The sequence below is a fragment of the Equus quagga genome, chromosome 15 (assembly GCF_021613505.1).
Source record: "Equus quagga isolate Etosha38 chromosome 15, UCLA_HA_Equagga_1.0, whole genome shotgun sequence".
Taxonomy (NCBI): domain Eukaryota; kingdom Metazoa; phylum Chordata; class Mammalia; order Perissodactyla; family Equidae; genus Equus; species Equus quagga.
In genome coordinates this window covers 91,861,294-91,887,901 of record NC_060281.1, presented here as the reverse complement: position 1 = coordinate 91,887,901, position 26,608 = coordinate 91,861,294, and the positions used below count along the sequence as shown (strand labels likewise).

The 26,608-nt window shown below is 61.7% G+C and overlaps 1 protein-coding gene across 7 annotated transcripts in view; it reads right to left on the bottom strand.

The window, feature by feature from the left end:
• Positions 1-1,740: 1,740 nt before the first annotated feature.
• The window catches only part of CABIN1 (calcineurin binding protein 1), a 154,337-nt gene continuing 129,469 nt past the window's right edge, over positions 1,741-26,608 (bottom strand). For 5 of the 7 annotated variants that reach the window (XM_046638981.1, XM_046638980.1, XM_046638984.1 and 2 more), the window contains 8 exons: positions 16,428-16,591; positions 15,319-15,415; positions 13,692-14,360; positions 12,421-12,495; positions 8,813-9,095; positions 3,718-3,882; positions 2,361-2,587; positions 1,741-2,239 (listed from right to left, as the gene is read on the bottom strand). In XM_046638981.1, coding sequence (XP_046494937.1) covers positions 2,096-2,239; positions 2,361-2,587; positions 3,718-3,882; positions 8,813-9,095; positions 12,421-12,495; positions 13,692-14,360; positions 15,319-15,415; positions 16,428-16,591 — 1,824 coding nt within the window. In that variant the 3' untranslated portion in view covers positions 1,741-2,095. Of the gene's footprint in view, positions 2,240-2,360; positions 2,588-3,717; positions 3,883-6,576; positions 7,183-7,851; positions 7,971-8,812; positions 9,096-12,420; positions 12,496-13,691; positions 14,361-15,318; positions 15,416-16,427; positions 16,592-26,608 lie in introns of those variants that run through there. The other 2 variants (XR_006885209.1, XR_006885208.1) reach the window with 2 other exon arrangements.

Below are 26,608 nucleotides of genomic sequence, written 5' to 3'. Positions count from 1 at the left end.
AGGAGCCACCCAGCCCCAGCAGCCCCTGCACTGTCACTCATGGAGTTTGCATAATCTCTTCACTCTTCCCCTCCCTTCTCATTGTGCAGGTGTGGAAACTGAGACCCAGACTGAGATGGGTGGGGCCAAGGTCACCGGGAGAGGCAGCCAGGCTGGGCCAGGCCCCTGGGAGGGCTCAGGCCTGAGACTCTTTGGGGCCCTGCCACCTGGGTTGGGCATCGGGACAGGCAGACAGTCCTCTCCCCAGTGGCAGCTTCTCAAGATGTCCAAAGGGGACACGTCCTGGGACCTCGTAGGGAGCTGAAGCTGGCCGGGGGCATGAGCTGAGGCTGTCTGGCCATGACCGCCTCAGCTCTTAGGGTCAGGCCAGCCCTGTTTCCTGGGCACCGCCCCTCTTGCCTGGTGGGTGTGCCTGCAGTTGCTCCAGAGAGGCAGGCTCCTACAGGTGTCAGGGAAGCCAGCTGGGTAAGTGGGGAACCACAACTCACAAGTTGCTTGCTGGCCACTCGGGCACCTCTGTGGGCGGGTGCCCTGGGTGTGAATACTGAGGTCCTGAGCTGGGGGGCAGTCCGGATCTGGCCTGGGGGCTGGTGCTGGGGCTCATCCCAGGCTCAGGGCTGAGGGTGCTCTAGGGCACAGTTTAGGGGAGACGGTGGGCATGCTCCTGGGCGGGTCCAGGGGTCCTGCAGGTCCGAGAACCAGAAAGGGCCCTGGGAGACTGCCAGGTTGTTCCCAGGAAGGGGGCTGGGCCCTGGAGGAAGGTTGCCCCTTCCTCTTTCTAACCTGGGCACTCTGGCCACACGAATGAGAGAATGAAAAAGAGAAGCCAGGAGTACAGTTGAGGGTCTCCATGCCCTGGGCCCTGCCGGGTGAGCGGGCACCTGAGTAACCAACTCCTGGCCCCGTTAGCTGAGGCTGCCTTGCGAAGGGCCTGATCAGGGCAGGTTCAGCGAGGACCCATTCAAGGCCGCCGTGCTTCTGGGTTCCCATGGTGGTTGTGCCAGGCCCGGGCTGGGGACCCCAGCAGTGCAAGGAGAGTCCTCATCTTCATTCTGGACAAAGACCATTTCAGGGGATACCCCAGCGGATGGGGGCCAGTCCAGAGCTGTGGGGTGGCGGCTGGGCCCCCAAGGCACTGGGGCTTGATATTGTGCAGAAGGGCAGCTTGGGGCCCCTAAAACCTGTGCCTCCTCAAAACAGACGGGCTGGCGCCTGGGAGAGCAGAGCCAGCATCGTGGGCGTGTCCAATGCTCTGCTGTCACCTTTAAAACATTCTTAATTGTTGAACAAGGGGCCCCACAACTTATGTAGCCGGTTTTATCAGAGGACGAGTGTGGTGGGAGGTAAGTGGCCCCCACTGTGCCTCCCTTCCCCTCCCCCCAGTTCACCCTTCCTGACACGGACTCTGCCTCTCAGGAGCCCCCAGGGGCCCTGTCTCATCAGGGTGCAAGTCAGCTCCTCAGCACGGCCTGGACCTGCCTGCCCCTGACCCCAACTCCAGAGGGACACGCCCTCACACCTGTGTCCTACGGGGGCGCCCCTGACAGGCTCACCTCCAGCCTTATCTGGAAGGGTCTGCCCTGCTGGGTTCCCTGACCTGTGCTCACCTCGCACCCCACTAAGTGCTCCCCGACCTGCTCCCTGGGGTGCGCAAGGGCCGGGCCTGACCCATGGGAAGAGAGGACCAGAAACTGGCCCGCAATCTGCTGAGGCAGGCCCTGCAGCGAACAAAGAAGCAGAAACTGTTCCATCTTTATTAGAAAAAAACAAAAAAAGGGCATGGGGTGAGCCCGACCCTAAATGCGACCTCCACTATGACTGAGGCGAAGGCCGGATTCTCTGGGCGGCGGGGTGTGGACACGGCCACCTGGGCAGGGTGGGCATTTACAAAGTCAACATTTCATAGAAAAGGAGGTGGCCCTGCTGTGCAGACTTCAACCCATCCATCTCCGTGTGGCTGAGCCCAGCCTCTGGGCCCCTCAGCCATGGTGGGGACAGCCCCACCCAGGTGGGCAGGGAGGACACCGCACGGGGGAAGGCAGAGCACACCGAGGGCTGTGTGGGGAACAGTGGGGCGGGGGGCGGGTGGCCCTCCTCAGATGTCCATGTAGTCGTCATCCTCATCCGTCTCGCTCTCCAGCGAGGACTCCTGGCTCGATGTCTCCAGGACCTCCAGGGCTGGCTGGCACAGGCTCTCCTTCCTCACATTGGCGGCCGACTGGGCAGACAAGATGGCCGACTGCGCAGACCAGGCAGGGCACTGGTCAGGAGGCCTGGCCCCAGGCTCCCTGTAGCCCACGCCCCTGCCTGTGCCCCCCTGTTGCCCACGCCCCTGCCCCCCACGTGGCACCCAAGGTCACCTTCAGCTTCTGCTTGGTCTCCTCCGAGATACTGCCTTTGGGCGAGAGCAGGGTTGGGGTGGGCGGCGTGACGGTGATCTCAGGGGGGAACTTGGTGGCAGCCGAGGGGATTACCAGCTTTGGCATGTTGGGCAGGAGACGCGACTTGGCCCGGTTGGGCTCTGCCTTGCCTGGGTGGCCCTCAGGTGGCTGGGCACTCCCGCTGCTGGGCACCTTGGAGCTGGTGACTGTGGGGTAACCGGAAGAGGCTGAACCTCGCTCACAGCCTCCCAGGCCTGCCAGCCTCTCCCCCACTCGGGCCTCAGTTTCCCCTCTGGAAGACAGGCACCAAGAATACCTCCTCCCGCTACATCAGATCAAGGGTGTATTCCCTGGGCCTTTCTGCCTGTGCTGGCAGGCAGGCTCCAGGCTTCCTTGTCTCTCTTTGCCTCCCCAGCTGCCTGGCTCTGGCTCTGGGCCGTGGGGTGTGGGGACTAGGACGCACCGCCTCCACCAACAGGAGCACGGTGCACTCTGGGAGCCCAGGGCCTGGGACACGGGTGAACCCCCTGAGCTTTCCCAGGGATTCCACAGGCACTCCAAGCATATAGCATTAACTCTTACATCCCTGTGACCATCCTAGGACGCATGTCCTAGTGGTGTCAACACCACAGGGGACGCTGAGGCCCAGAGCCCCAAGGCAGCAGCCCTGGGGCCACAGTCTCTGGGGAGCTGCATGAGCTGGGAGCAACCCACAGCCTGGCTGATCTCCACATTCCTCCGCGGCCCCATGGCTTTAAAAGGAGTGGGGCTTACTCAGAGCCTGAGCCTGGCCCCCTTGGGCTGGCGCCAGCCGCTGCTGTCTTGAGTGAGGTCTGTGAGAGGCCCCAGCCCTGAGGAGTCCCCAAGGGGCCTGGCTGGTGGGGCAGCTGGTGGGAACAGGCTCTGCCTTGGACGCAGATGCCTGTCTGGCCTGGCCCAGCCCAACCGGCCGCCCCTCTGCCTGCCCCTCCTCTGGCCCTATCGGGGCAGGGGCAGCCCTCCCCCTCGCTGAGCAGCCTCAGCCTGCGTTCTGCAATGGGCTGGCCGTCTGCCCCCGCTGCTCCCTGTGTGAAGCTGAGGGTGCAACATGGGGCTCTCGGGGCCCTTCTCCTCCACCCGCACCCCCTCCTGCCACAATGCTCCCCACTGAGCTCTTCAGCCTGGCCTCCCCGCCCAGCCACCTTCCCCGTCTGCCTCATCACTGGGCCCTCCTCAGGCCCCGCCCTGCCAGCCCCACGGCCACTCTTCCAGGGGAGGGAGGTGCCTCTGCAGGGAAGCCCACCCTGCCTGCTGGCTGTGGGGGCAGTGCTGGGCTGCTCCCGAGTGGCTCTGTTACCTTGGCTGCAGGTGGGCTCGGTGCCTGTCCGGGGGGTGGCCTCTGCTGGCCAGCAGCGCGGCTCTGCTGGGGGGCCCTCAGGGGCCATCTTCACCTGCTCACGGCACTGTGGCTCCTGGGGTGGGAAGCTGGCACCCTCTGCCCCTCCTGCCAGCTCTTCTCCCTCTGTGGGGACACAGGGCGGCTTGGGTTACGTCCTCCGCCAGCCTGTGGGACAGGCTCCCTCCTTGCCCTGGGGCACCCGGCAGGGACCTGTGCCGAGGCAGCTGTCCACCTCCACCTGAGTGGCCTGTGGGCCAGCAGAGGCTCCTTGGAACAATTGCTTGGTGGGGCCAGGCTGGTACTGGCAGGAAACCGCTCATGCCCTGGTGGACACTGGCGGGGCCAGCTCCCCACCGGGACTGCTGTGCACCTGACACAGCAGGGGCAACACCAAGACTGTGCCCAACTCCCCTGTTCACGGGAGTGGCCATCAGAAAGACCGTCAGGACCCCAAACCAAACCACCCCGCTAAGACAAAGCGGATGGAGAAGTGTGCTGGCTCCACACCCTCCTGCCAGGCTACACCTGCCCCGGGAACTGGCCTCAGTCGCGCCAAGGCCTGGATGGGCCCATGGGTAAAGCCTGTGCCATGGCCGCCAGCCAGGCCGTCAGTCAGTGTGGCTCGCACTGGCTCCCAGGCCCTGCCTCCACCTTCCGCTCGTGCCCGGCGGTGTCCAGGCCTCCTGGCACTCCTGTTCCTTGCGTTGCTCTCCTCTTCCTTCTCACTGGGGCTCAGAATCTGCTGCCACTCAGCCATCGCCCCACTACTCTTCTACTCCCCAACTCTGCCCATCAAGCACCTTGCCGTTCTCCAGCCGGTGAGCCAGCCTGCCTCCTTGTCCAGCAGGAGTGACAGCTCCTGGGGTGGGGACAAAGAGGGGCCACAGAGTAGCCCTGGCCTCCTGCCTGTTGGCTTCCAGCTCCTGGAGGACAGAGCCTTCCCTGGCTGAGCCAGGAGCCACTACTTCTCCACCTTGGGTCTCATCACCTGGCAATCACGGTCTCAGCCTTTGTCCCCAGGGTCCAGCCCCATACACCATGGCAGGCAGGAATGCACACCTTGGAAGGCTCCTCTGGCTGCCCTCCTGGACCCCAGGGAGTAGAGAGAATAGCCTGTGGCATTGGGGCAGGGCTCTAGTCACCATATCTGGGCATGCACCCACGAAGCAGGCCCGTGGATGTCTGGTCCAGGCCCTTCAATGGGCAGCAACACCCTGCCTGCCTGGGCCCAACACTCTCTTCACACGGCGGTTCCCTGAGGGCCTGGCCAAGTGGCCTGGAGGGGCTGCTAGGGTGGGGTGGGCCGGAGGACGTGCACCTGGCTGCCTCACTGATAGGAATCTACAGGACAGGGCTGTAATGAGGGGGCTGGGAGCAGCAGAGCAGGGCCTGAGGCTGGCAGGAGGGGCGGAGGCTGCCCCCAGTGGGGGCAGATGTCAGGCATTTGCTTCCTCTCACCCCGGGGTCTGTCTGCCCTTCCCAGGCCCTTCCTGCTTGGTGGGCCTCCAAAAGGCGGAGGGATACTTGGGACAGGGTGTCCCACAGAGACTCAAGCACACGGGGAGGTGCTCCCCAGGCCAGGTGGCCCCCTCCCCCCCTCCCCTCCCCCAGGCCACCCAGGTGGCTCTGTGAGGAGGGGACCTGGCTGGGGGCTCAGTCTTCAGAGAAAGGCCATCTGAGGCACCCCTAGACCTCCAGGCCTCAGGTTCTCTGTCTGTGGGAAGCAGGTGGCCAGGCTGGAGTCCTGTGTAATTGGGCAACTCTGCCTGCTCCCTGAGGCAGACTACTGAGCTGGGTACTGGGTCCCCAAGGCCTGTTGTCCTAGATGCCCCCGCCCTGGCTTCTCAGAACTGGCCTCGAGTCTGCATTCCAGCCCCTGCAACCCTGCGGCACAGGCACCCAGCACAGGCAGGCACTCCCAGGATCTGAGTCCTTTCACAGGCTGGTCACACGGCCTGCAGTGGCACTCTACGCACCATCCTGTTCCACTCTGCCCACCCTGGAAGGCCTGCTGGCCTCAGTGAGAGGTACTTGCACTCACCTGTGAGCCAGGCACTGTTCTAGTGGCTGGGCAGTCAGCACGAAACCATGGCCCCTCTGGGGGAGACATGTTCAGGAGCCTGCCTGGCTGCCCACGAGTGACCCTGAGCCCCCAGAGGAAGTGACCTGCTGCACAGGGCCAGCAGCTCTGGTCAGCACAGACTGGGCAGATGAGGGGAGGTCTTTGCCAGTGACCAGGGAAGCCGGAGTGCACCCCCGCCCACCTGCAGGCCGCAGCAGGCGGGATAAGGTGGGACCAGACACTGTCGGCTGCTGCCAGCCACCTTCCCTTGGCTGGAGCTGGAAGGCCTGTGTGAGGGAGCCCCTGGTGGGAGCCAGGGCTACTCACCCTGGCAGAGCACCTGTCAAGGTCTCTTCTGTGGCCTCTCCCCACTCTCTTGGACCTTGGGGAAGGCATCCTGGGAGAATCTGTCCTCAAGCCTGCTTTCCTAGGTGGCTCACGACCTCACGTGCTGCCATCCCCGGCTTCAGCTCCAGGCCTGCAGACCCCCCCACCACGGGGCGCTCTGCAGGACTGTCCAGCCAAATCTATGCCCGATTCTGGGCTGCTTGCCCAGAGCGGCAGATGTGGTCACACTGCCAAGCCACCTGTCACATGTAGGGAAGCAGGACCTTGCTGGGTGGCTCCTTCCTGGCACTTTCCCCGTTCTGGCGGTTGTGAGAGGTGGGCTCTGGGGAGAGGGTGCCCACGACAGCTTGGCCCTGATCCCACCCCAGAAAGCTCTGGGAGCTCTGGGAACCATCGAGGACACCCACCCCAACATGGGCAGCCAAATGCCACCTGCTGGTGGACCCCGCAGCAGCCCCGGGAGGCGGGCAGTCACTCCTCACGGCAGGTGTGGTGGTGCAGGGAGGGCTGGTCGGGTTGTGTGCCCAACGCCTGGCTCAACAGGAGGCCCCAGTGCAAGGCCACGTGGCACATATGCTCAGCCCAGGGCCGCTCCCCAACTCGTGTGTCATGTGAGAGTTCCATCCTAGCAAAACACTCTTTCATTTAGTTTTGGGGAAGGAAACAAAAGACAATCGACTCTCCAGGCTGAAGAATATACACCAGGAAATATACACTCTTCCACAGATCTAGCAGACGAAGAAAGATGTCAATCACAGTTTTGGGCCTGCTTGCGGTGGGACCGGGCAAGCAGGAGAGGGAAGGCAGGTAGGTTCCAGGGAGGCCCCAGTCCTGGTACTGAGAACCTCCCACCCACGTGCCAGGTCACGTGTGGCCAACACCAGTGAGGGGCAGTCACCTCTGATAGCAGGTTATAAAGGGCACAGCGGCTCCTTCGTGCACACTGTCTCTCTGTCTCTGGGATCACGGGTTCTGGAGGACGCAGCAGCCACAATGTGGGGACACTCAGCAGCCTATGTATGGAGAGGCCTGCAGTGGGGAACTGAGGCCTCTAGTAGAGAGCCGGCGAGACCTGAGGCCTGCCCACCAGCTGGGTGAACCCAGGTGACCAGCTAAGCGCTGGATGCTCCAGAATTCCTGATCCACAGAGACTACAAGATCATGGAGGGCAGCCTGAGGTGGAGAAACAAGGGAGGGACAGGAGCTGGGTCTTTATGGAGTGACTTTCCTCCCTGGGCATGGACTCTCACTGCCACTGCCCTCTGAAATCACCACCACTACAAAGACCCACACTGTGGCTATGCTCCCGCCAAGCACTGCTCTGAACTCCATGGTACCATCACCTCCATCTCACACATCGTGTGCTGGAAACTGAGCTACAATGAGAGATGCAGGAGAACAGGGACAGCCCAGGTCAACCGGTTGGTGAACCACCACTTACAGTTCTTCGACTGCTCTTTGTTCTGTAGCCTTCAGAGGCTCCTCTCAGAACAAATGGCTGCAGGAACTGACCCAAGGGGGAGCGATTCTTCATCTCATGGGGCCAAGACCCATGGCAACTGTCACTGACTGGGCAGAGGGTCCCTACGCTTCCACGATCCTCCATGGGAATGGCTTTAGGTGAAAACGTCAGCGCTTGAGATCTGAGATGCAGGGAAGAGCTGAGAGAGGGGGAATGCTACCTGTGGCCTCCATTCAGGCAGAGTGGCCTGGTCAGCTCTGGTTCCTGCTGGCATTTCCGCCAGGGGTGGCTGTCTCATTGTGCAGTGGGTCAGGAAATGGCACAACCAAGGTGGCAGGGCTGAAAGCGGGAGCCCCAGATGTTAGCCTCCATGTGGGACTGGAACCAGGAGGGCAGACAGGCCTTCATGGAGGAAGGGCCTATGCAGGGCTCGGCAAGGATGTAGGCCGGGTCCAAGGGGCAGGGTGGGAGAGGCGGGGGCCGGGACGGAGGGTCAGTATAGCGCCTTGCCAGCTGCCCTCCAGCCCGCCAGCCTGTGAGGCGCCTCCTCAGTGCCCATCCTAGAAAGCCGCAGGCCTGCCTGCCCCTCCCTGGTGTGCCGGCTGCCCCTGCCGCAGGCTGCCATTCCTAGGGGCGGCCTGGGGTAGAAGGACCCCCTCCTGCGGGTGGCACTGCCTTGCCCTGTCCCTTTTCCTGCACAAGTCCCCAGCTGGCTGGCTTCTTTCTGTCTTGCCCACGGGGCGCAGGGGCCTGGGCAGGTCTGCCCCACACCCTAGCAGGTGCCCAGGGATGGCTCGCAGGCCTGTGCCCAGGGTCAGGACTCCTCCCCTCTCCCAAATCCATCTCCCCTACTGATCTATTGGTCATAAGGTTTCGTGGGGCAGAGAGCAAAGGCAGCTGCCAACAGTGGATGTCAGAGCTCACTACCCCCCCTCACCACTCCCTTTACGGATGGGAAGATTGAGGTGCTGGAGCTAGGGGAAGAGACTGCTGGGCGCAGAATGTGCTCCTGGGGTGAGTGGCCGATGAGCAGACCAGCAAATCCCCCCTCAGGCTCCTAGGACGTGCTTCACCAGAGGGAGAAGAAGTACATCGGCCAAGTCCATGCCCCCCTCCCGCCCCCGCCAGATATCCATGTAAAAAGTGGGACCTCACTGCCAGGTGGATAGGACGGGACTCACCTGGGCTCAGAGACGCCATGCTGGGAGTGGCCTCAGTCCTGGGTGGCTGGGGGGGCCTGGGGTCTTTGGACGGGTCTGGAGTAGAGGCTGACACTGAGGGAGGGCAGGTGATGACAGCTGTGGTAGCAGCCGGCACAGGGCGAGGCTTGGTGTGGGTGTCACTGGGCCGTTGGAGCCCATCGGCTGGGATAGGGTCAGGGGCTGTGGGGGCCACAGCTGCCGGAAAGAAGTTCTCTCGGCTGTCCTTGGGGTGCTTTGGAGTGGTGGGTGTGTCCCCTGCAGCCTGTGAGGACAAAGAGGAGGTGAGGAAAGTCAGCTGGTCGGCCCTGAGCCCACACTGTCCCACAGGACACCTATCTGGGCCCAGGACCACCAACATGGCCCTCATGGTGCCATACTCTTGGCTCCCGATGCTGCCAACAAGGCCCATAGGCAGCCCTTCAGGATTCTGCTAATGCTAGGACACTGCTGGAGACCCAGGATCCCTGCCTGGGAGGATGTCCAGGCTGTACTGGTGGGGACTCAGTGGAAAGGCCTCAGGTGGCTTGAACTCCAGCTAGCCTCATCCGCCCACTCCTGGGTGCCAGCCTCAGAGGAGCATGTTGGTCACGACTCAGATCACGGGCTCGTAGTGCCTGATGTGGGGACTACAGTAATGGAAGGTCAGTCTGGAAGATGACTTCTAAAGGGTCAACTGGGAGAGGGTCCTGAGGGAGCGGGGGTGACACCACAAAAGTCAGGTCCCTGGGCTGAAGACTGCAGCCCCAAAGCTATGGCACCTGGTGCAGCCCCCAGCCATGCCCATCCTGCCTGCAGCCCGCCCTCGGACACCCTTGCAGCTCCCTGCCACAGGCTTTGGGTTCTCAGGCAAGCCAGGACCTTTGGGGCTCCCCTGGTCTTGTCCACACAGTTCCTTCTGCCACCAGGCCCCTTCTAATCTGCGCCCAAAGCCCATCCTCTGGGGACCAGTTTGATGGCTGCAGCTCCTGAGGGTGGGCTGCAAGGTCGGGCAGGGGGTCCCACCCAGCCTGCTGGCAGCAGAGCTCAGAGGCTGGGCCCCAGCACAGAGCCACTGGCCCCAGGCCTCAGGACCCCAGCCCCCAGCCCACTGGACTATCTGAGCCGGTCCCACCAGGACCAGTGGGACCCCTCACTGCGGCTGTGAGTGCTGGAGAGTCTCACGCCCGCCGCAATGACCCTGGCTCTTCTGACATTTGTTATGCTTGAGATGCCTGTCCCCAGCTCTGTGTCGTGTAGGACACGGGCCCCTGCAACTTTGTTGTGCTGTGGGTGTCTGGGATGACGCCGGGCCTCCAGTGGGAAGACAGGCAGGCATGACAGACCTGTATCTCAAGGGCAGACACGCAGGGAAAAGGTGAGTGCCGTGTTCCTGTCCTTGCGGGAGCAGGCCCTGCCTTGACAGCACTGAGCCTCTAATTATGTCCTGAGCGCCCTCCAGGTGTGCACCGGGCTGCCATGGCAACTGGGACATGCCTCCAGTAAAACAGACACTCCCTGAGGGGCGGGAGCAGCTGCTGCCTCCTCCCCAGCACTGTCCATAGGCAGGCCCAGGACAGCTGTGATGGTCCACTCACCTTCCCTGAGGTCACTTCCCAGGCTCCTCTGACAGGCCAGGCCCCAGCAGGCTGCTGGTCCTCTTTGGGCCTCAACCTCCTCCCGTAAGAAATGGGACCTCCTCCTTGCCCTTGTCTCCTGTCAGCTCAGCACCCCTTTCTCCTCAGCCCAGGGAAGGGGTAAGGTATTTGGGGGTTTCCTGTGTAATTCTATCATTTTGGGCACCTTAAAAGTCAACATCAGAAACAGCCCTCCTCTCTCTGGAGTGGTCACTGCCCTACTGCCCACCTGCCCCCATCTGAGTTGGCAGAGGAGGAAGAAGGGGACCCCTGGGTCTGAGCCCTGGATCAGGGCCAGGGGCAGTTACTCCTGTCTCATGCAGCAGAAGCTGCGGGGAGGCCCATGCAGACCATGGGAAGCATGGTGGCTGCATTGTGAACTCTGGCGACTTGGCAACAACAGAGTGGTGGGGACTGCCCATGGGCTGGGGCACGTCTCTCCAGGGATTCCAGCCCTCAGCTGGGGGATCAGTCCCACCTGTGTGGCCTACAGCCCGCCTGGTCAAGGTTGAGGCCCTGGGATTCCTCAGACCTTGAGCCCAGGCGGAGGTAGTGGCCCAATGCTCTATTCCACTGACAGGAAGCCTGTCTGGACACCAAGGGTGGCCACCAGCCAGCTGCTGGGAGACCTGGGATGTGGTCCCCTGGGCTGCAGCTACATGCCCACTGCCCTGAGCTCCTGCCTTGGACCCGGGATTCCCTGGTGATGCACTGCCCCAGGGGAAAGCACTGAGGGCGGGCTGCGGTGTGGTCAAGTGGGGGAGGGCAAGGTCTGCTCCTTTGTGCTGCTGGGGCAGGCACAGTTGGGCCACCACTGGGGGACAAGAGACCGCACTTATTCAAATGGCAAGCACCTGCCCTTTGACCTAGCAACCCCTGCCTGGGGGTTACTCCTGCAGAGATGCCCATGTTTGGTGTAGGAAGATGTCCCCTTGGTACTATTTAATAGGGGCACTGTGGTGCCGCCAACCCCACTTTAGACAGGGCACCTCTTTTTCTGCTGGCCAGATCCTACCCACAGGCCTTCCTTTGAGCTGGGCCTCTCCCAGGAGACACCTCTCCTTCAGCCCCAGCCCCATCACTCTTCAACACCCTGGCCTCTGAGCCCAAATCCAGCGGGCCCCAGCCTTGCTGCCCTGGTGTGCTGGCCGGCCAGCCCCTGGGTGTGCTCTCCTTCCCGGACACCACTCTGTCCTGTCCTGATTCTCCCTGAGCCAAGAGCCTGGCCACGGTGCTCGGCCCTGCCTGCCCTCTGCTGGCCCCACATCAGTGGCTTCAGGGGTACCCATACCCAGGGCTCCAGCCTGACCATCCCTCTGGGCGTGGGTTCCCGACCTTTCTGCCTTTCTGAGAGCGTCTCAGACTCAACACAAACCCAGTGTTGACCCCAGCTTGGGGCCTTCCCAGGAGAAGATCCGTCCACCAGAACCCAGTGGGGGCTCACCCCTCTTCCCTGTCACCAAGTGACACTTCTTGTGACACCTTCTCATGTCTCTTGGACCCACCTGTCCACTTGTCGTTCACCTGGCCTCAACACCAGCCCATCCTTTCCACCCAACAGTAGGGAGTCTTTCCAAGACACAATGAGATCCTGTCACTGCCACGCTCCTTCCCCTGCTGAATAAACACCAGAACTGGCACCTACTCTGCTCCGAATCACCTGCACATCCCAGCTCCATCACTTCTTCCACCTCTGTCCCAAACGGAGTGAGCTTTCCAGGTGAGGTCAGCTGAGTAGGGAGCACCCCGTTTACAGAACAGGTAACTGAGGTGAGGAGGCTCCTCAGGTCACACACACAGAGCGGGCTCTGGGGCTCCCTGAGGTTCAGATGCCTAATGCCCATCTCTTCTTGGCCCACGGTGACCACAGGAATGTCCCTGCCTGGGGCACATTTGCTTCTCAGCCTGCAGCCGGGGTGTTGGTGTACGGTAGGCCCTGTACAATGAGGCTGGCACAGGCGGGATCAGGCTTACCTGTCTCTGGGCAGCAGCCCCGAGGTGGACTTGACAGAACTTCACGGCCTGCTCCAGCGCAGCCTCCTCGTCCACCTGAGCAAGCAGATGCCGAGGTCAGAGGACCCAGGCTGTGGTGGCCAGCCTCCTCCCGGCCCCTGGAGTGTGCAGACCAGCTCCCAAGAGCCCTCCTGCTGCTGAGCCCCTGGGGTCCCAGCCCTGCCTGGGAAGCACGGGCAGGTGCACACCTATCTCCCAGGGCCACTGCTATGGGCCCATCTGGCCATGCCAAGTTTACTTCTGTGGCCCTATGATGTTTGTCCTCAGGGGCTGAGGCTGGCAGGATCTGAGCCAGACCCTGCCCCTCAAGCATGCAGGATGGAGGGAGGGTCTTTAAGAATCTGAGGTCTGGGTGGTGGCAGGTCTGATTCGACCGGAGCCCAAGAGCCCAAGGCACAGGGAGGTGGAAGGACGCCCTGGAGGCATGGGGCCGCCCTGGATGGGCAGCGGGCGGGGTGGGAAGGGGACAGCAGAGTGTTGGGAGTGGCCAGGCCGGCAGCGTGTGGTAGGCAGCGTGGGGTAGGCAGCGTGGGGAAAGGGCCCGCCCTCACCAGCAGCCAAATGCAGTGCTTGGTTTTTTTCTAATTAATCAGTAACAAGAACAAATAAAAGTTAATATTGGACACTAGTGAGGTGGTGATAAAACAGACACTCTCAAAGCGGCACTGCAAATTGAAACAATTTAGGAAGAAGTTGCATATTAGGACGGTCACCCCATTTGAGCCAGTCACTGCAGATCTCGGGGTTCTTCTTTGGAAATCACTTTAAATAGAGAAAAAGCTATGCCCAATGCAGTGAAAAAAACGAAGGCAAAACAAGAAGAGCATTAGAGCCACCTGACAGACTCAGGGCGCTGCAGCCACCTTCGGATGATGGCCACAGAGGTCTCTGACGGCCGTGGGGTCGGGGCCTGTCTTCCTGCTCTGGATTTGATAAGATCTTTGCAGAGGGCTTTAGTTCCTTTAAAGTTGCATATGGGCTTTAAAGCTCGTTGTTTTTCCTTGTACATTTTCCCTAGCTTTACCGAGGTATAGCTGACATGAAACTATAGTATATTTGAAGCGTACAACATGATGACCTGACAGGCACACTGTAGGAAACCTCAAATGTAGGGCAGTAAACAGCAGGGGTGGGTGGGAACGGTACCTAACCCCCATGCTCATGGGCAGGGCCTGGCATCCCTGGACCCTCCACGAGAACAGAGCCGCCAGACCCACCCCATGGCCACCTACCTGCTTGATAAGCATGTAGGTCTCGGACATGATCCTCTCAATGCGGCCCAGGTCATAGGCCACGCCCTTCTGGCCCTGCTGCCACACGCGGTAGGCGTCCAGTAGGAGCGTCTTGCCTGACTCTGTGTCCTCCAAGAGCTTCCTCTTGCGGCTGGGCCGTGGGGGTGGCTCCTCGGGGTGGTTCCCGCCCCGGGCCACAGTGGTAGTGGCGGTGGTAGGGGCTGGCTGGGCTGGTGGGAGTGGGCTGGGCTGCTGCCGGGCACTGATGCTCAGCTCTTCCAGGGACAGCTCCGTGGGTCGGCTATCCGGGACCCGATCCCTCGGGGGGCGGCCTGGCAGCAGGGGTGATGCCCGTTCTGAGTCCAAGCGGCGAGCAGTGGCCTCACCCGTGTCCATGGGCTCGGTGGGCCCAGCCCGGGGGTTCTCCTTGTCTTTCCGCTCCCCACCTTGGTCTGTGCTGTCTCCTGCATCCACGGCCACTGGCCGGTGGTTGAGGGGGCCCACTTTGCCCCCTGGCTCGGCCCCTGGCCCTGAGCCATCAGCCAGAGGGGGCTTCTTGGGGTGGGGGAGGCCCTCTTGGCCATCTTCGGGACTGGCCTTGTGGGAGATGTCAGTGGTCATCCTGGCTCCAGGGAAGCCACAGGCCGTGGGCCCTGGGCGTTCTGACCCCTGTGAGAAAACCGAAGGTCAAAGACTCCATGTCTTTGGTGTCTCTGCGATGATGATGCATCCCTGGACACCAGGTGTGCCCACCCTGGGGGTCTCCCACCCAAGGCCACTCTCGTTCTGCCCATCTGCTAGCTGGCCAGGCCTAGACCCAGAGACCTGCCTGTGGAAGGCCCTCCCTGCTCTGGACCTCCGGCCTGGAGAGGGGCTCATGGGGCTCTAACGGCTGGCATTGCTCCGGAAGAACAGGCCTGGCCTGCCTGGGGGACTTCCTCTAAATGTGGGCCTCAGAGCAGCCCTGGGTATCTGACAGGGAGGTGATCTGCCAGGGGCCACCAGGCGTGCTCGCTGCAGAGCCGAGTCCTCCTGTTCTGCACTCTCGTGCCCCTAATGCACAGAGGCTAGGGTGCGGATCTCAGGGAGTGACACCCTGAGCCCCTGCACCACAGCCGAGCTAGTCCTACTGGGCAGGGGATCTGCAGCCAGCCTGCCCAGCTCAGGGCCCCAGCTGCTAGGCTGGTGATCTAACCTCCCAGGTCTCAGGGTGCTCAGCTATGAAATGGGGCAAGGACTGCAGCTACTTTGAAGGGTGAAAAGGAACTGTGCACATGGTGCTCTCAGTGGCCTTGCCTCAGGCCACCCTGAGCTGGCTGGGTGAAGGCAGGGGGCCGGCCAACTTCGCCATCTGCTTCATTATTAGAAGTCCTTTGAGCAGGGGGTGCACTGCTCAGGTAGCAGTCTCAGGGAGCATCACTATCGTCCTCATTGACCATGAGTCCACGGTGACTAAGCACCTCATTAAGTGCCTGCAAATTCGTTATCGTGCTGACCTTGCCAACCTGGAAAGGTAGGAGGGTGCTACTTCACAGCTGGGGACAGGGGACCTGCCAAAGGCACCAGTGTGTGAGTGGCAGGGCCGGTGCCAACTTCTGGGAGAGGAGAGGGGTTGTGGGTGGCGTACCTCTGCAAGCTCGCTCAGTGTGTCCTCCAGCACCTTCACAGTGAGGATGAAGGCCCGCTGAGCCAGGACCTGGCGGTCAGCATCTCGTAGATACTTCCTGCAGACACACGGGGTGGTCAGAAGGGACGGCAGAGTGTCAGAGCCACACAGCAGTCCTGGATGGTGGCCTGTGCCCCTCCTTGCCCTCAGAAAGCCTGCTGGTCCCTCAGCATTCCACTTGCTCACCTGCTTTGGGTCCAGTCCCCAGAAGCCTGCCCTGAGCCTCTTCCCTTCACACCTAGGCACAGGCTATCCTGGGCCCTCTGGGCCTGGCTGTGAGCACGGTGGGCAGTGCCAGGCTCAGTGAGAGCTGGGGCCCTCTGGCTTCTCCCCCACAAGCCTGTCTCCACTGTGCCCCAGGCCCCAGCTGATGGCCCCTCCCAAGCTCCTGGCACGCTGTAGGGGAATGAGACAGTGAGAAGGTGAGGCGGTGCAGGTATGCAGGACAGTGGCTGGCCTAGTTGGCAGCACAAGGCCTCACAGCTGGGCTGGACCACGTCTGAGCTGCATCTTTCCCGGGATCCTGCTACAATCCCTACAAGTGGCATCTGCAGCAGACGTTCCTCAGTCCTGGGTGTCCCATCCTTTCTGGCAGAGGGATCCCTGGTTACCTCTGAGGCCCAGGCCCCCTGTTGCCTGGCTCACTGTTGCTAGCCCCACCTGGGGTGCCTAGCTATCATTTGGACACCTATTTTCCCCACAACCTGACAGCACCCCTGAGAGCCCCAAGTTGGGGGCTAGCAGGAGTTAAGAAGGGCTGGAGTGTCCAGAATCTCAAAGTGGAAACCAAATTCAATGGGGAGAGCTTGTGTTCACACTGGGTGCCCAGGGCAGGCGTGCCTGGTGGCGGGGGAGATAGTGTTTTGGTTCCAGATACTGGCACAGAAAGGCTCCTGAGGATAACGGCTGGGCTGGGCTCCCAGGCCAGTATCCACCAGAGGCCCCAGACGGACAGGATGGAAGGCTCCAGCCAGTGCGTGTGCTCCCACTGACCTACAGCACTGCCAGCCGCTCCCAGGGGCTGACTGACAGTGCCAGGCTGGCTTGCCATGCCAGGCTGCTGCACTCACTTGCCCTGGTCCGGGGTCCGCTGCAGCATGGAGGACACCTTCAGCAGGGTGCTGTGGTCCCGGAGCTGGGCCAGCACCTTGAGCAGCAGCACGATGGAGCGGTTCATGTGCCAGGCAAAGCTGCCTGGCCGGTCAATCTCGTCCACGGGGATCCGCCAGATGCCCTGTGGAATGGACAGGGCAGGCGAGTGAGGAGGGCTGCCGCAACTGGAGCCTGCGACGGTGCTGGAGGGGACTCTGCCCAATCAAGGGCTCCTCGAATCCCTCTTGCTGTTCCGAGGGGCATGGAATGCAGCCATCCCCACTTACTTCTTCCCACAAACGGTAGCAAAGGATACCCCCACTGTTCCGCACCCTCCTCTTTTCGACAGCTGCGTGGCACAAGTGTACCTGATCCGCCCCTGGGGGAAGCACGCAGGTTGTGCTGACTAAATGAACAACAGACCCGAAGCCCAGTGCCCATGCATCTCCGCACAGATGCTGACTCAGCCACGGGATCCATTCCTAGTGGTGAACTGATGGATCAAAAGGTGGCCGCCTGAACGAACGTCCCTGTGCCAAAAGGTGAACGTCTGGATGTCCAGCCCTGGTGCTGACTAGATAGGCTCCCGCATGTCCCGTCCACGTGCACTCCCTCTAGCAGCGCCGGCCGAAAAGGACCTGTAACTCCCAGGCTCCCACCTTTGTCCAGCAGCTCTGGCTGGGACCCTCTCCCTCATGTCTTGACCATCCAACCCCACTGTCTGAAGGCTGACCTGGGGCAGGGCTGGCTCTGGGGAGTGCCACCACTGTCTCCCTGTCTGTGCTTGGCCTGCTGCAGCACCAGGCACCCTGCCCATCACCAGCTCCAGGGTGGGTCCTTGCAGTGTCCCCGCGCCCACCATGGCGTCTGACACCCACTTGGGTCCAGTCAATATGTGGGAAAGACATGGATGACCAACAGAGTGAATGACAAGTAAATGGAAGCTCTACCTCCTGAGCAGACCTGAGGCTGTGGGGCCTGGACATTAGGAATCATGTCTCTGGGGCAGGACCTCGGGGCCTGAAAGGAGCTGGCAGGCTCCCAGCTGGGTCCCTGTAGCCAACACCTTAGAGAAATTCCTGCCCAGAATGGTCCAGAGTGACACTGCCTCCTCCGCATGGGGCCCATGGCGGGTGTCCAGGTGGTGCCCCTCCCAGGGCCCTGTTTCTGTGGGTGCTCGATGACCGTTCACAGCACCCACCCTGCTCCAGCAGTCCCGGGAGGGAAGCCAGGGCACCTCCAGTCCTGAGCCACTCAGGCAAGAGAGGAGCTGAAAACCCTCAGCTCTGGGTCCCTGGAGCTTGCACGCTGTGGCACTGGGCTCGCCCGGGCAGGCTGGGGGTTCGTGGGGAGGCTGCAGCTACCTGCCATCTCCAGCAGTGCCAAACGAGGCACCAGCTGCCCCTGTGCCATCCAGACAAAACCAGCAGGCTGCGGCCACCCTCGCCCAGGGCACTGACACTGCAGCTGCATCTTCCTACCAGGCAGACACGGCTTCTGCAACAGCTCAGGAAAAGTTGCCACTAGAGGGGCTGATGGACAACTCAAGCAGGGTGGCCCCAGCACCTGCCTGGCTCAGCAGTATAAGAGTAAGGAAGTGCCTGGCCCTTCTGAGGCACTACAGAAATCACCGTGGGCCTCACCACAGCCTCGCAGAGTACACAGCAATGCCAGGGAGGGTGGAGCTCAGAGACGAGGAGGGACTCCCTCAGGGTCATACAGGTGAAGGGTGGCCCCAGGGTTGGCCTCTCACCACCCTGCAGCTCTGAAGACAGGGAGGAGGAGCTCACTGAGCCCCAAGGGAGGCATCCACCACCTGCTCTGGCCCTCCACTGCCAGTCTGGAGCTCCTCTCCACACCTGGCAGGAGAGGAAAAGCCTGAAGCACGGCCGACCACGTGCCGAGGCTGTGGGCGCGTGCCAGGGCTGGCTCAGGGCCACAGGCCAAGCTGGGGATCTGGGTGTGACTCCGCTGCTCCAGAACCTCACTCCTCCTCAGGCACAGAGGGACGTGCTCTGCTCAGCCCTGTCAACCAGGGTCCAGAACGACCCTTAGTGTCACTCAACCCCCCTCTTCCCCACAGAGGCTCTCAAGACTCAAAGGACACGTAGAGGTTACTCTTCCTCCCATGCCACCCCTGCCCTCCAGGCCAGTGGAGCCAGGGCAGAGGCTAGGGGAGGTGAGGAGGTCTGCAGACAGGCCTGCCAGGGACTCATCCTGGCTGTGGGGTGGGCAAGGCAGGGGGCCTCAGACACGGTGCCAATGCCTCGAGAGGCTCCCAGGTATGTGGCGGGCCGAGGCATCAATGCCTGTCCCCCACACCGTGCCAGTGGGGTGCATACCTCAGCCTGCGCCTCAGGAGGCTCCCACTTCTGGAGCGGGCCCACTGCATCTTTTGTTAATTATCAGAAAAGGCTCCTTCTTCACACTGTGCTGGAACGCACAGGGTGTGCCTGCCCCCTGCACCCCGGTAACCCTCTGCCCCAGCCCAGGCCCCCCCCACCCCGCCCCAGCCTTCCACTCTCGTCCCTCACACCACCGCCCCACTGGGGCCAGGGTAAGTTTGGAAAAGGATAATGTGGCTGCATCCCTCGCCTGCTCACGCCCTAGACAGCTCCCTTCTCCCACCTCTGCTAAAGCTGGAGCCATACGGCCCTCGCACCTCTCCTCCTTCGCCTCTAGACACTCACCACCCCCTCTCACAGCCGTGCATTTCGTGCTGCACACCTTTTCTGGGGTCCTCCTCCCTCCTCTGCCCAGCCAGCTCTCCTGCATCCTCTGGGCCTGGCTGTGATGCTGTCTCCTCTCTGAAGCCCTCCTGGCTTGCTGCCCTCCTAAGACTGCCAAGACCACCAGAGGTCAGCCCTTCAGATGTTGTGGGGCAGGTCTGTGCCTGGGAATGCATCTGGGCTAGAAGTGGGTCTGCTTCAGCTCTGGGTCCCCAGGGCCCTGACACAATCCTGGCAGAGCAGGCAAGGTGCCTGGTTTGAAAAGGGTTTTCTGCTCGGGGAAGCCTAGCGCCCACATCTCCCTGCCAGCCCCCACCCTGGAGATCTCCAAGGGCGGCAGAAGAGTTCTCCTCACAGAGAAACTAATGCTCTTCAGAGCTCTGGGTGTGCATGTGGGCCCTACACTGGGTGGGGCGCCTCGTGGCTGAAAAGGCAACGACAAGAAGTTGCTAACGCCCCACAGTGAGCAGCACGCTCACCAGGGGCTGGCAGGACCTCGGGCTGCACACGGGCGCACTGGACAGGCTCCCGGTCAGGCGAGGGCCGGCTCTTCTCTCTCCCCTGAAAATGGGCCCAAGGAGGCGCTGCCGAGGTTAAATGCCTCTGGTCCTCTGCAGGGTGGGCCAGGCAGGCATAATGGACTCAACAGATGGCACGGGGCATGGGTAGGGCCCCTGCAGAGAGGGATCCCAAACTCCTGCTCTTGCTCCCAAGTTCTGGAATCAAAGATCCAGGGCATTTACCTGGTTTTTTTCCTTTGGGGGTGGGTGGGATGTGCCAAAATGAGCCAATGAGTACGCTGAAGAAACTCCCTAAAGGCCCCATCATGCCACCCCCTGAAGTGACTGTGAGGGGCGGCCTGACATTGCAGCCCCCTGGGAATGGGATGGAGGTGGGGGCTGTCATCCATTCCTTGAAGCGAGGCAGTGCCTCAGTTAAGACGCTTTCTGGCACACTGAGGTGGGTCTGCCTGCCACCTGCTCCCCATCATGCCACGGAACGGCTCGCCTGCCTGTCCCACCCTCTGGGACTGCCTTCTCCACCCCCACCTTCCTCCTGTGACCCCTTCCCAATTCCTAGGATGCTGCTCTGGGCACTGATCCATCTGGTGGCATCAGAGTTACACAAACATGAATGTTTTTAAGCACACTTAGCTGGCTGAACCTGCTCGTTGTATAGGTGGGAACCTGAGGCCCAGGGAAGGGCAGTCTGTCCCTGGCCACTCTGCCCAGTGACGGGTCCCTGCCTCCAGCCATACTGCTGGACTGCAGCCAAGCCCGGACTGCACATGGATTCCCTCCTCACGTCCATGGTCACGGGGCCACCTTCCACCACAGCTACTGATGGAGCGCCTGGCAGAGCAGCCTCTCCACGGGCCAGGATGCACCCTGTGAGGACAGGTCTAGTTTGCATCACATGCGTCAGGGCACAGTTTGGATCCCTTCACATGCGGGCTATTATCCACTTCTTTTCCAGACGTGTGTGCACAGACGTAATGTAGTACCACCTATTTCAGAAAGGCTGGTAGACCAAACAAACCAGGCAGTGAGTTCACAGAAAACCAAAAGGGAACCACTGACACCATAAGCCCTGGGGAGGTTCCTGCAGCCATGAGGCTGGCCTCCAGGGACAGCTGGCCTGAGGGTGCAGAACCACGAGGCAGAGTGACAAACTGGCAGCGTGGCGAGCAAGCCAACTCTGCTTTCTGCCTAAGCAGGCAATGCTGGGCTTGTTTGTAGCCAAAGCCCCAAAGACACCAGCGGCCCCAAGATGGGTGGGATACGTCCCGTCCTCCACAGGGGAGGGGAAGAAGCCAAAACACACCTCCCACAGTGCCCCTCAGGAAAAGACAACCCTCCCACACTGTGCCTGCGGAGGGCTATGAAGCCCTGAGTGAGCCAGGGCACTAGGTAGGGTTGCCTCGGAGGGCACAGGCACTGGGTGGCGGACGACCCCAATGTACCCACCCTAGGGGGCATGCATGGAGGTATTAGGGAGGGTGCGGGGACGTGCCAGGGGGTGGCTGAGGGAGAGCAAGCCAGAGGCTGATGAGAAGGGAGTGGGCAGCAGTGCCTGAGAGGAGGACTGGGCAAGAACAGACTGAGGGAGGCCAGCACTGGGGGCTTGAAGGAAAGGCTGAAGCAGGATCAGAAATGGATGAGAGCACGAGTGGGAGCCAGGGGCAGCAGGGACCCCATGAGGAGGGGCTGAGATGGGGCTCAGCGTTGAGGGAGGAAGGCAGCACTGGTGCCAGGCTAGTTCTCCTGGTTCTCCCCCTGCGCCCCTGCCTGGCTGCCCTCCTGTCCTGCTGCTCTGGCCTCCCTGCAGACTCCCCTCTTCCTGGGTCCCAGTCCCTGCCTGGGTGGTGCCTGCCTGGAGAGATGCCGGCAGTTGGGGGCGCACAGCAGCAGCCTCAGAGCACTTAGAAACACTGGGATGTGCTCAAAGCTCTGCCCCTGCGCCAAGTGTCTTACCTGGAGCATCTCAGCTGCCTCTCAGCTCGTTGGAGTGGTTCTGGACTCCTGGCTGACAGATGAGGTCACCGAGACCCTAATAACCACCTGAATAATTCATGGAGCCCCAGACTCTGGCCAGGTGCTTGATACAAGTTACCAACCTGCAGCCTTGAGACTCAGGCATCCTCTTGCTGCTCTTGAGGAAACACAGCTTCAGAAGCTGAGCCCCAAAGTGGGGGGAGCCTAGGCATCCATGGTGGGCGGAGCCGGCCGCTGTGGTTGGGGGCCCTCAGAGACTTTTCTGGGGGAGCTGAGAGCTGGGTCAGTGGAGGGGGTGGGTGCTGCTGGGCCAGTCTGTGCTCTTGCCCACGAATGCACTGTCCACTCACAATGGGGGCTGGCAAGCAGGGCAAGGCCGGTGCCTGGGCAGGAGGGCTGTGAGGCTTTGGCCTCTGGTCACTGCAATCCTGGCAGGTGGCACCCCAGGGAGGTGTTGGACAGCAGATGCCCCAATGGCATGGAGCACTGCTCCTGGCTTCCAGTTGCCAAGGCTGTGCTTAGGCCCACAGCTCATGCTAGAGGGGAAGGGACTCCTCTCCCCCCAGATTCCTGATCAGCTAGCAGGTCCATACCTCCCTAACCGCCTCAGTGTGGGCTGGAAGGCCCCATCCATCCATACTCCTGGACCCCCAGCTCCCTGAGGCTGCCAGCACAACCTCTTTACCCAGCCCAGGGCCAACTCCGAGCTTGACAGCCTGAGGCCACAGATCCAGACACAGTTCTGGCTCTCACGGTAAACCCACTTGCCCTCTGCTGGGACACTGCTCAGGCCAGTCTCAACGGCAGCCCCCAAGGTTGTTCGGGGCTCCCAGTGGCACCTGTCACTCTCATGGACCCCACTTTGCAGTCTCGGATCCCCCTGGAACCTCCTCCACTCGGAGGGCACAGGCTGAGGCCTGCAGGAAAACAAGTGGTCCAGAAATGCCAGAGCAGAAAAGGCAGCGGGGGGAGAGGCGTGGCCTGGTTGGGCTCTGCTTGGTCTGAGCTGCACTCAGACCCAGGGCGTTGGCTTGTCACAGAGTGGATGAGGCTCAGGCCATGGGGGCTGGGGGACTCAGATTCATCCTACATCCTCCCTGGCAGCAACAGTTGGAGTACGTCATTAACCCACTGCTCATTTTCCACAGGGGGATACTGAGTTCAGACAACCTGCCCAAGGCTGCCCAGTGACCCTGGGGTGGGACCAGGATGCAGGTGCCAGACTCTTCCTCCTCAGGTCTCTCCCCATGCCCTCCCTGAACGCTTACAAAGGAACAAGAAGTCAGCAACGTGACCTGTGATTTAGAGACAGAGAAACGAAGGCACAGAGAACCAGGCAACGATACCAGCTCACTTCAGTTTTGAGCCAGGGCCTTTGAAGATCTGAGAAGGCCCCCTTGCAGAGCAGGCTGGGAGTGGAACGCCTGCCTGTGGAGGAGTGGGGAGCCAGCGTTCTCCACCAGTACCCCTGGGTGCCTCTGCAGCTTCATAACCAAGTCCCTTGGGCCCCTGTTGTCGGAATGGCCTCCAGCCTTGGTCTTCGGGAACTCTGCTGGGCTCCTCCTGCTGTCCCCTGCTGCTAAACCCACAGGACTCGGTTGCAGACCATTTCTCATTCTGCTATGCCTGGGCCATGCCCAGCTGGGGCCCCAAACGAGACTTAAACAGGAGGGCAGTGGAGGGAGTAATCACATCTAGGGGCATGCAGAAAGGCCGCACAGGAGCCAGGCCTGGGTGCCTTGTGAAAGAACTGAGGAGGGAAAGGCAATGAGGTGCCAACACACTGTGGGGAGACCCAGGGCTCTCAGCCTGACGAGGCAGCAAGTAGGAAGCTGGGCAGGTGGTGGTCTGCCATATGCAGTGGATTCTCCTCTCCAGCTTGCCCCAGGCTGCCTGATCCAGAGGAACTTGTGTCTGCTTGGGGCCTTCTCAGGCCCGGCCCAGCCTCAGCAAGGGCTGCCACAGGGTGGTTTCAAGGGCTGATCTACCTCTTGAGATCCCCAGCCAGTCCCAAGGGCCTGAATCCTGGCCTGCCCTGCCACGACCTCCTGGACTCTGAACTGCTCAGGGGCGGGTGGGGACAGCAGGCAGGAAAGACTGTGTCTCTCTTGCTCACTGGCACCTCTGGCTCTCTCAACAGAGCCTGGCCTCCTAGGGGGGCTCACGACCTGTGAGGTAAGTCTCAGGGAGCTCCTGGAGCCCCCGGGGGGAAGGGAAACCTGCCACCTGAGACTCAGGCCAGGTAGACAGGGATGCAGGCCCACTGTGACTGCCTGCTGACCCTCCAGTAAAGGAATGTTCAAGGTCAAAGCCACAAACCCTGGCCTCCAAGCCTCCTCCAGCTCGGTGCAGCTCTAGGACAGCTCTGAGTGAGTACTCAGCGCTGCGTCTGCCAAGCCTGAACAGGCTCGGGAGAGTTTACACCCCAGATTAATCCCCTTATGGTGCTAGGGAGGCCCAATTCGAGAGTTGTTCTGGAGTGGCCCCTGGGTGCCCCACGGGAGATCAGCCTGGCAATTGTTCAGAAAGCCAAGTGCATCCCAGGGATCAGGGGATCATGTGGACGGGTCAGGCACACCTAACCAAAGGAGGTCCCTGCTAGTGGGACAGACACACATAGTTGCCATCCAGAGTGAGGGGAGAAAAGAGAGGCTGGTACAAGGACAAATGGGATACGAGAGCATGGACTTCAGGGAGGGTGTTCAAGAACAGCCAAAGAAAAGTCAGGAAGGAGCAGGAGCCAGAGAAGGAGGAGGAGAGGAGCCTCTGACAAGTGGGGAGAGAATGGGTAGCCCATAGGACTGACCTCATCACCCTGGGTGCCCTGAGCAGAAGGAACAAAGAAGAGTGTAATCTTTACCTCAATTTTTAACTCAGAAAACAGAGCACACGTATTCTCCTGTCGTTGAATAACCCCCATCATTTAAAGCAACCACAGCACAGCTCCCCAGAGGCATACCCTAATTCATCCAGTCCCCACCCAAGGGCATCTGGGTCCTAGTCTTCAGGGTTATTATGAAGAATGCCAGCTGAACAGCCTTCTCCACAGATCTTTTCTCCCTCTCCTTGGAGGGGACCCAGGGTGGGCAGGCAGCAGAAGGAGCTCTCTTGGAGGCCAGACCTGGGGTCTGACCTAACACAGTGGGTAAGTACTTTGTCTTCCCAGGCCCTCCCAGCCCCAAGGCAGCCCAACAAGAAACTACGAGGGAGGCTTCCCAGGGCGCTCAGCTCCAACATCCCTGTTCACAGAGAACACGTGCTGCACAGCACCCAAAGGCAAGCCCGTCCCCCTGGCAGAGGGATTCCTGCAGCCCCCCTTGGCACGGGTGCAGCGGTGACTCAGCGCTCCAAACAGGCGAGGGCGGGGAGCCGGCTGGCATCCCATTCCCAGGAGCAGCAGGCTTGGGGCTAGAGGAGCAGGCTGCTGCGAGCTGAGGACCAGCTGCCACAGGGGTGGCTGGAGTTGGAGAGAATGAGGGAGCCCCTCAGCAGGGAGGGGTGCTAGGACAGATTAGGGGACTGCCCTCCCCACCCCAAAAGCACAAAAACTTTCTTCGGTTTCCAAGAGCTGAGACAGGAATGTGATGGAATCTACCCATAGACCCTGAGGTCAAGAGCAGCGATGGGGAGAACATCAGCGTCCTCCATAGTCTCAGGGAGACATGTGTCACCCGCAAACCCATCCAAACCTCTCAAACAGCAAGACCACTTGGAGAGGGGCAGGAGAGGGGTGTGTAGAGCTGCACTTGGTGCCTGTGAGTCCCTGGGGCCAAGAGTACTCACAGGGTGGGTGTCCAGCTTCTCCAACACACAATTTCACTCACACCTCACAGGGAGAGCCTTGTTCCAGGGCACACAGCCAGCAGGGAGCGAGACTACAGCAGAACTCAGCGTGCCCGGCTCTTCCTACTCCACCCACCCTGTCCCCAAGTAAGGTGAGCATCACAGACAGAGCTAGGCCAGCAGGGCAGCACCTCTATGCCCAGGGGGCCCAGATGGCTCCATCTCCTTCAGGAGCCGCCCTGCTTGGGAGTCCTGAGCCCTTTGGGACCAAGCCATCTGCCTGATGGCTTGAGGAGTTGAGGGCCCTGCCCCTCCCAGAGCGGTTGCAGCCACAGCTGGGTTCCAGGCTAGGATGAACACCCCTGGGGGCAGGAAGTCCTGCAGCTTCTACTGCAAACCCATCAGGGCCGGCCTCACTGGCCGCAGGGTTGTACTGAGGCCGCCAGGGGCGCCGTTGCCTTCCCCCCACAAGCGGTCCTCGCTGGGCTGAGGAGGGCAAGGGATTCCCCGCGCCATCCACAGGTAATGAGTCCCCAGCGCAGGCAGGGGCTGGGGAAGCCTGCAATTTGCCTGCAGCCGGCGCCCGCCCGTTTCCAGGCTCTTCTGCCAAAAGAGACGTCGCACACTGGATCCCCAACTGGCGGGCTATCCCTCCCCTCCCCCTCCCGGGGAAAAGCAGAAACGACAAACAACTAAGTGCGTGGGGGAGCCCGGCCCGACAACTCCGCCGTGGCCCCGCCGCCGGCGTGTGCTGCACCCCCGCCCTGAGCCCCTCTACCTCCTCCCTCCCACTCTGCCTCGGGGCAAGGTCCTGGCCCAGCTCAGGGCTCTAAGCAGGCCGGCACCATCCTCCCGCCCCCGCACAGCAGCTATTTATAGCCGGGGAAGCACCGCGCCCGGGCGCCGCTGCCCACCCGGCCGGCCCGCTCACCATCCCCGAGCGCGGCCCCGCGCAGCTCCTCGTCGGCGCCGCCCGCCGCGAAGTTGCTTGGGCCGGCGGCCCGGAGAGCGGCTTTCGCTTTCGCACGGCGCGGCGCACACCCCCGCGCGCCCGCTCGCGGCCCCGGGCTGGGTCGGGCTGGGCTCGCCGCGTAGGCTTCTCCCCCCGGAGCGCGGGCGCGTGTGCGGGCTCCGCCGGTGCCCGCCGCCCCC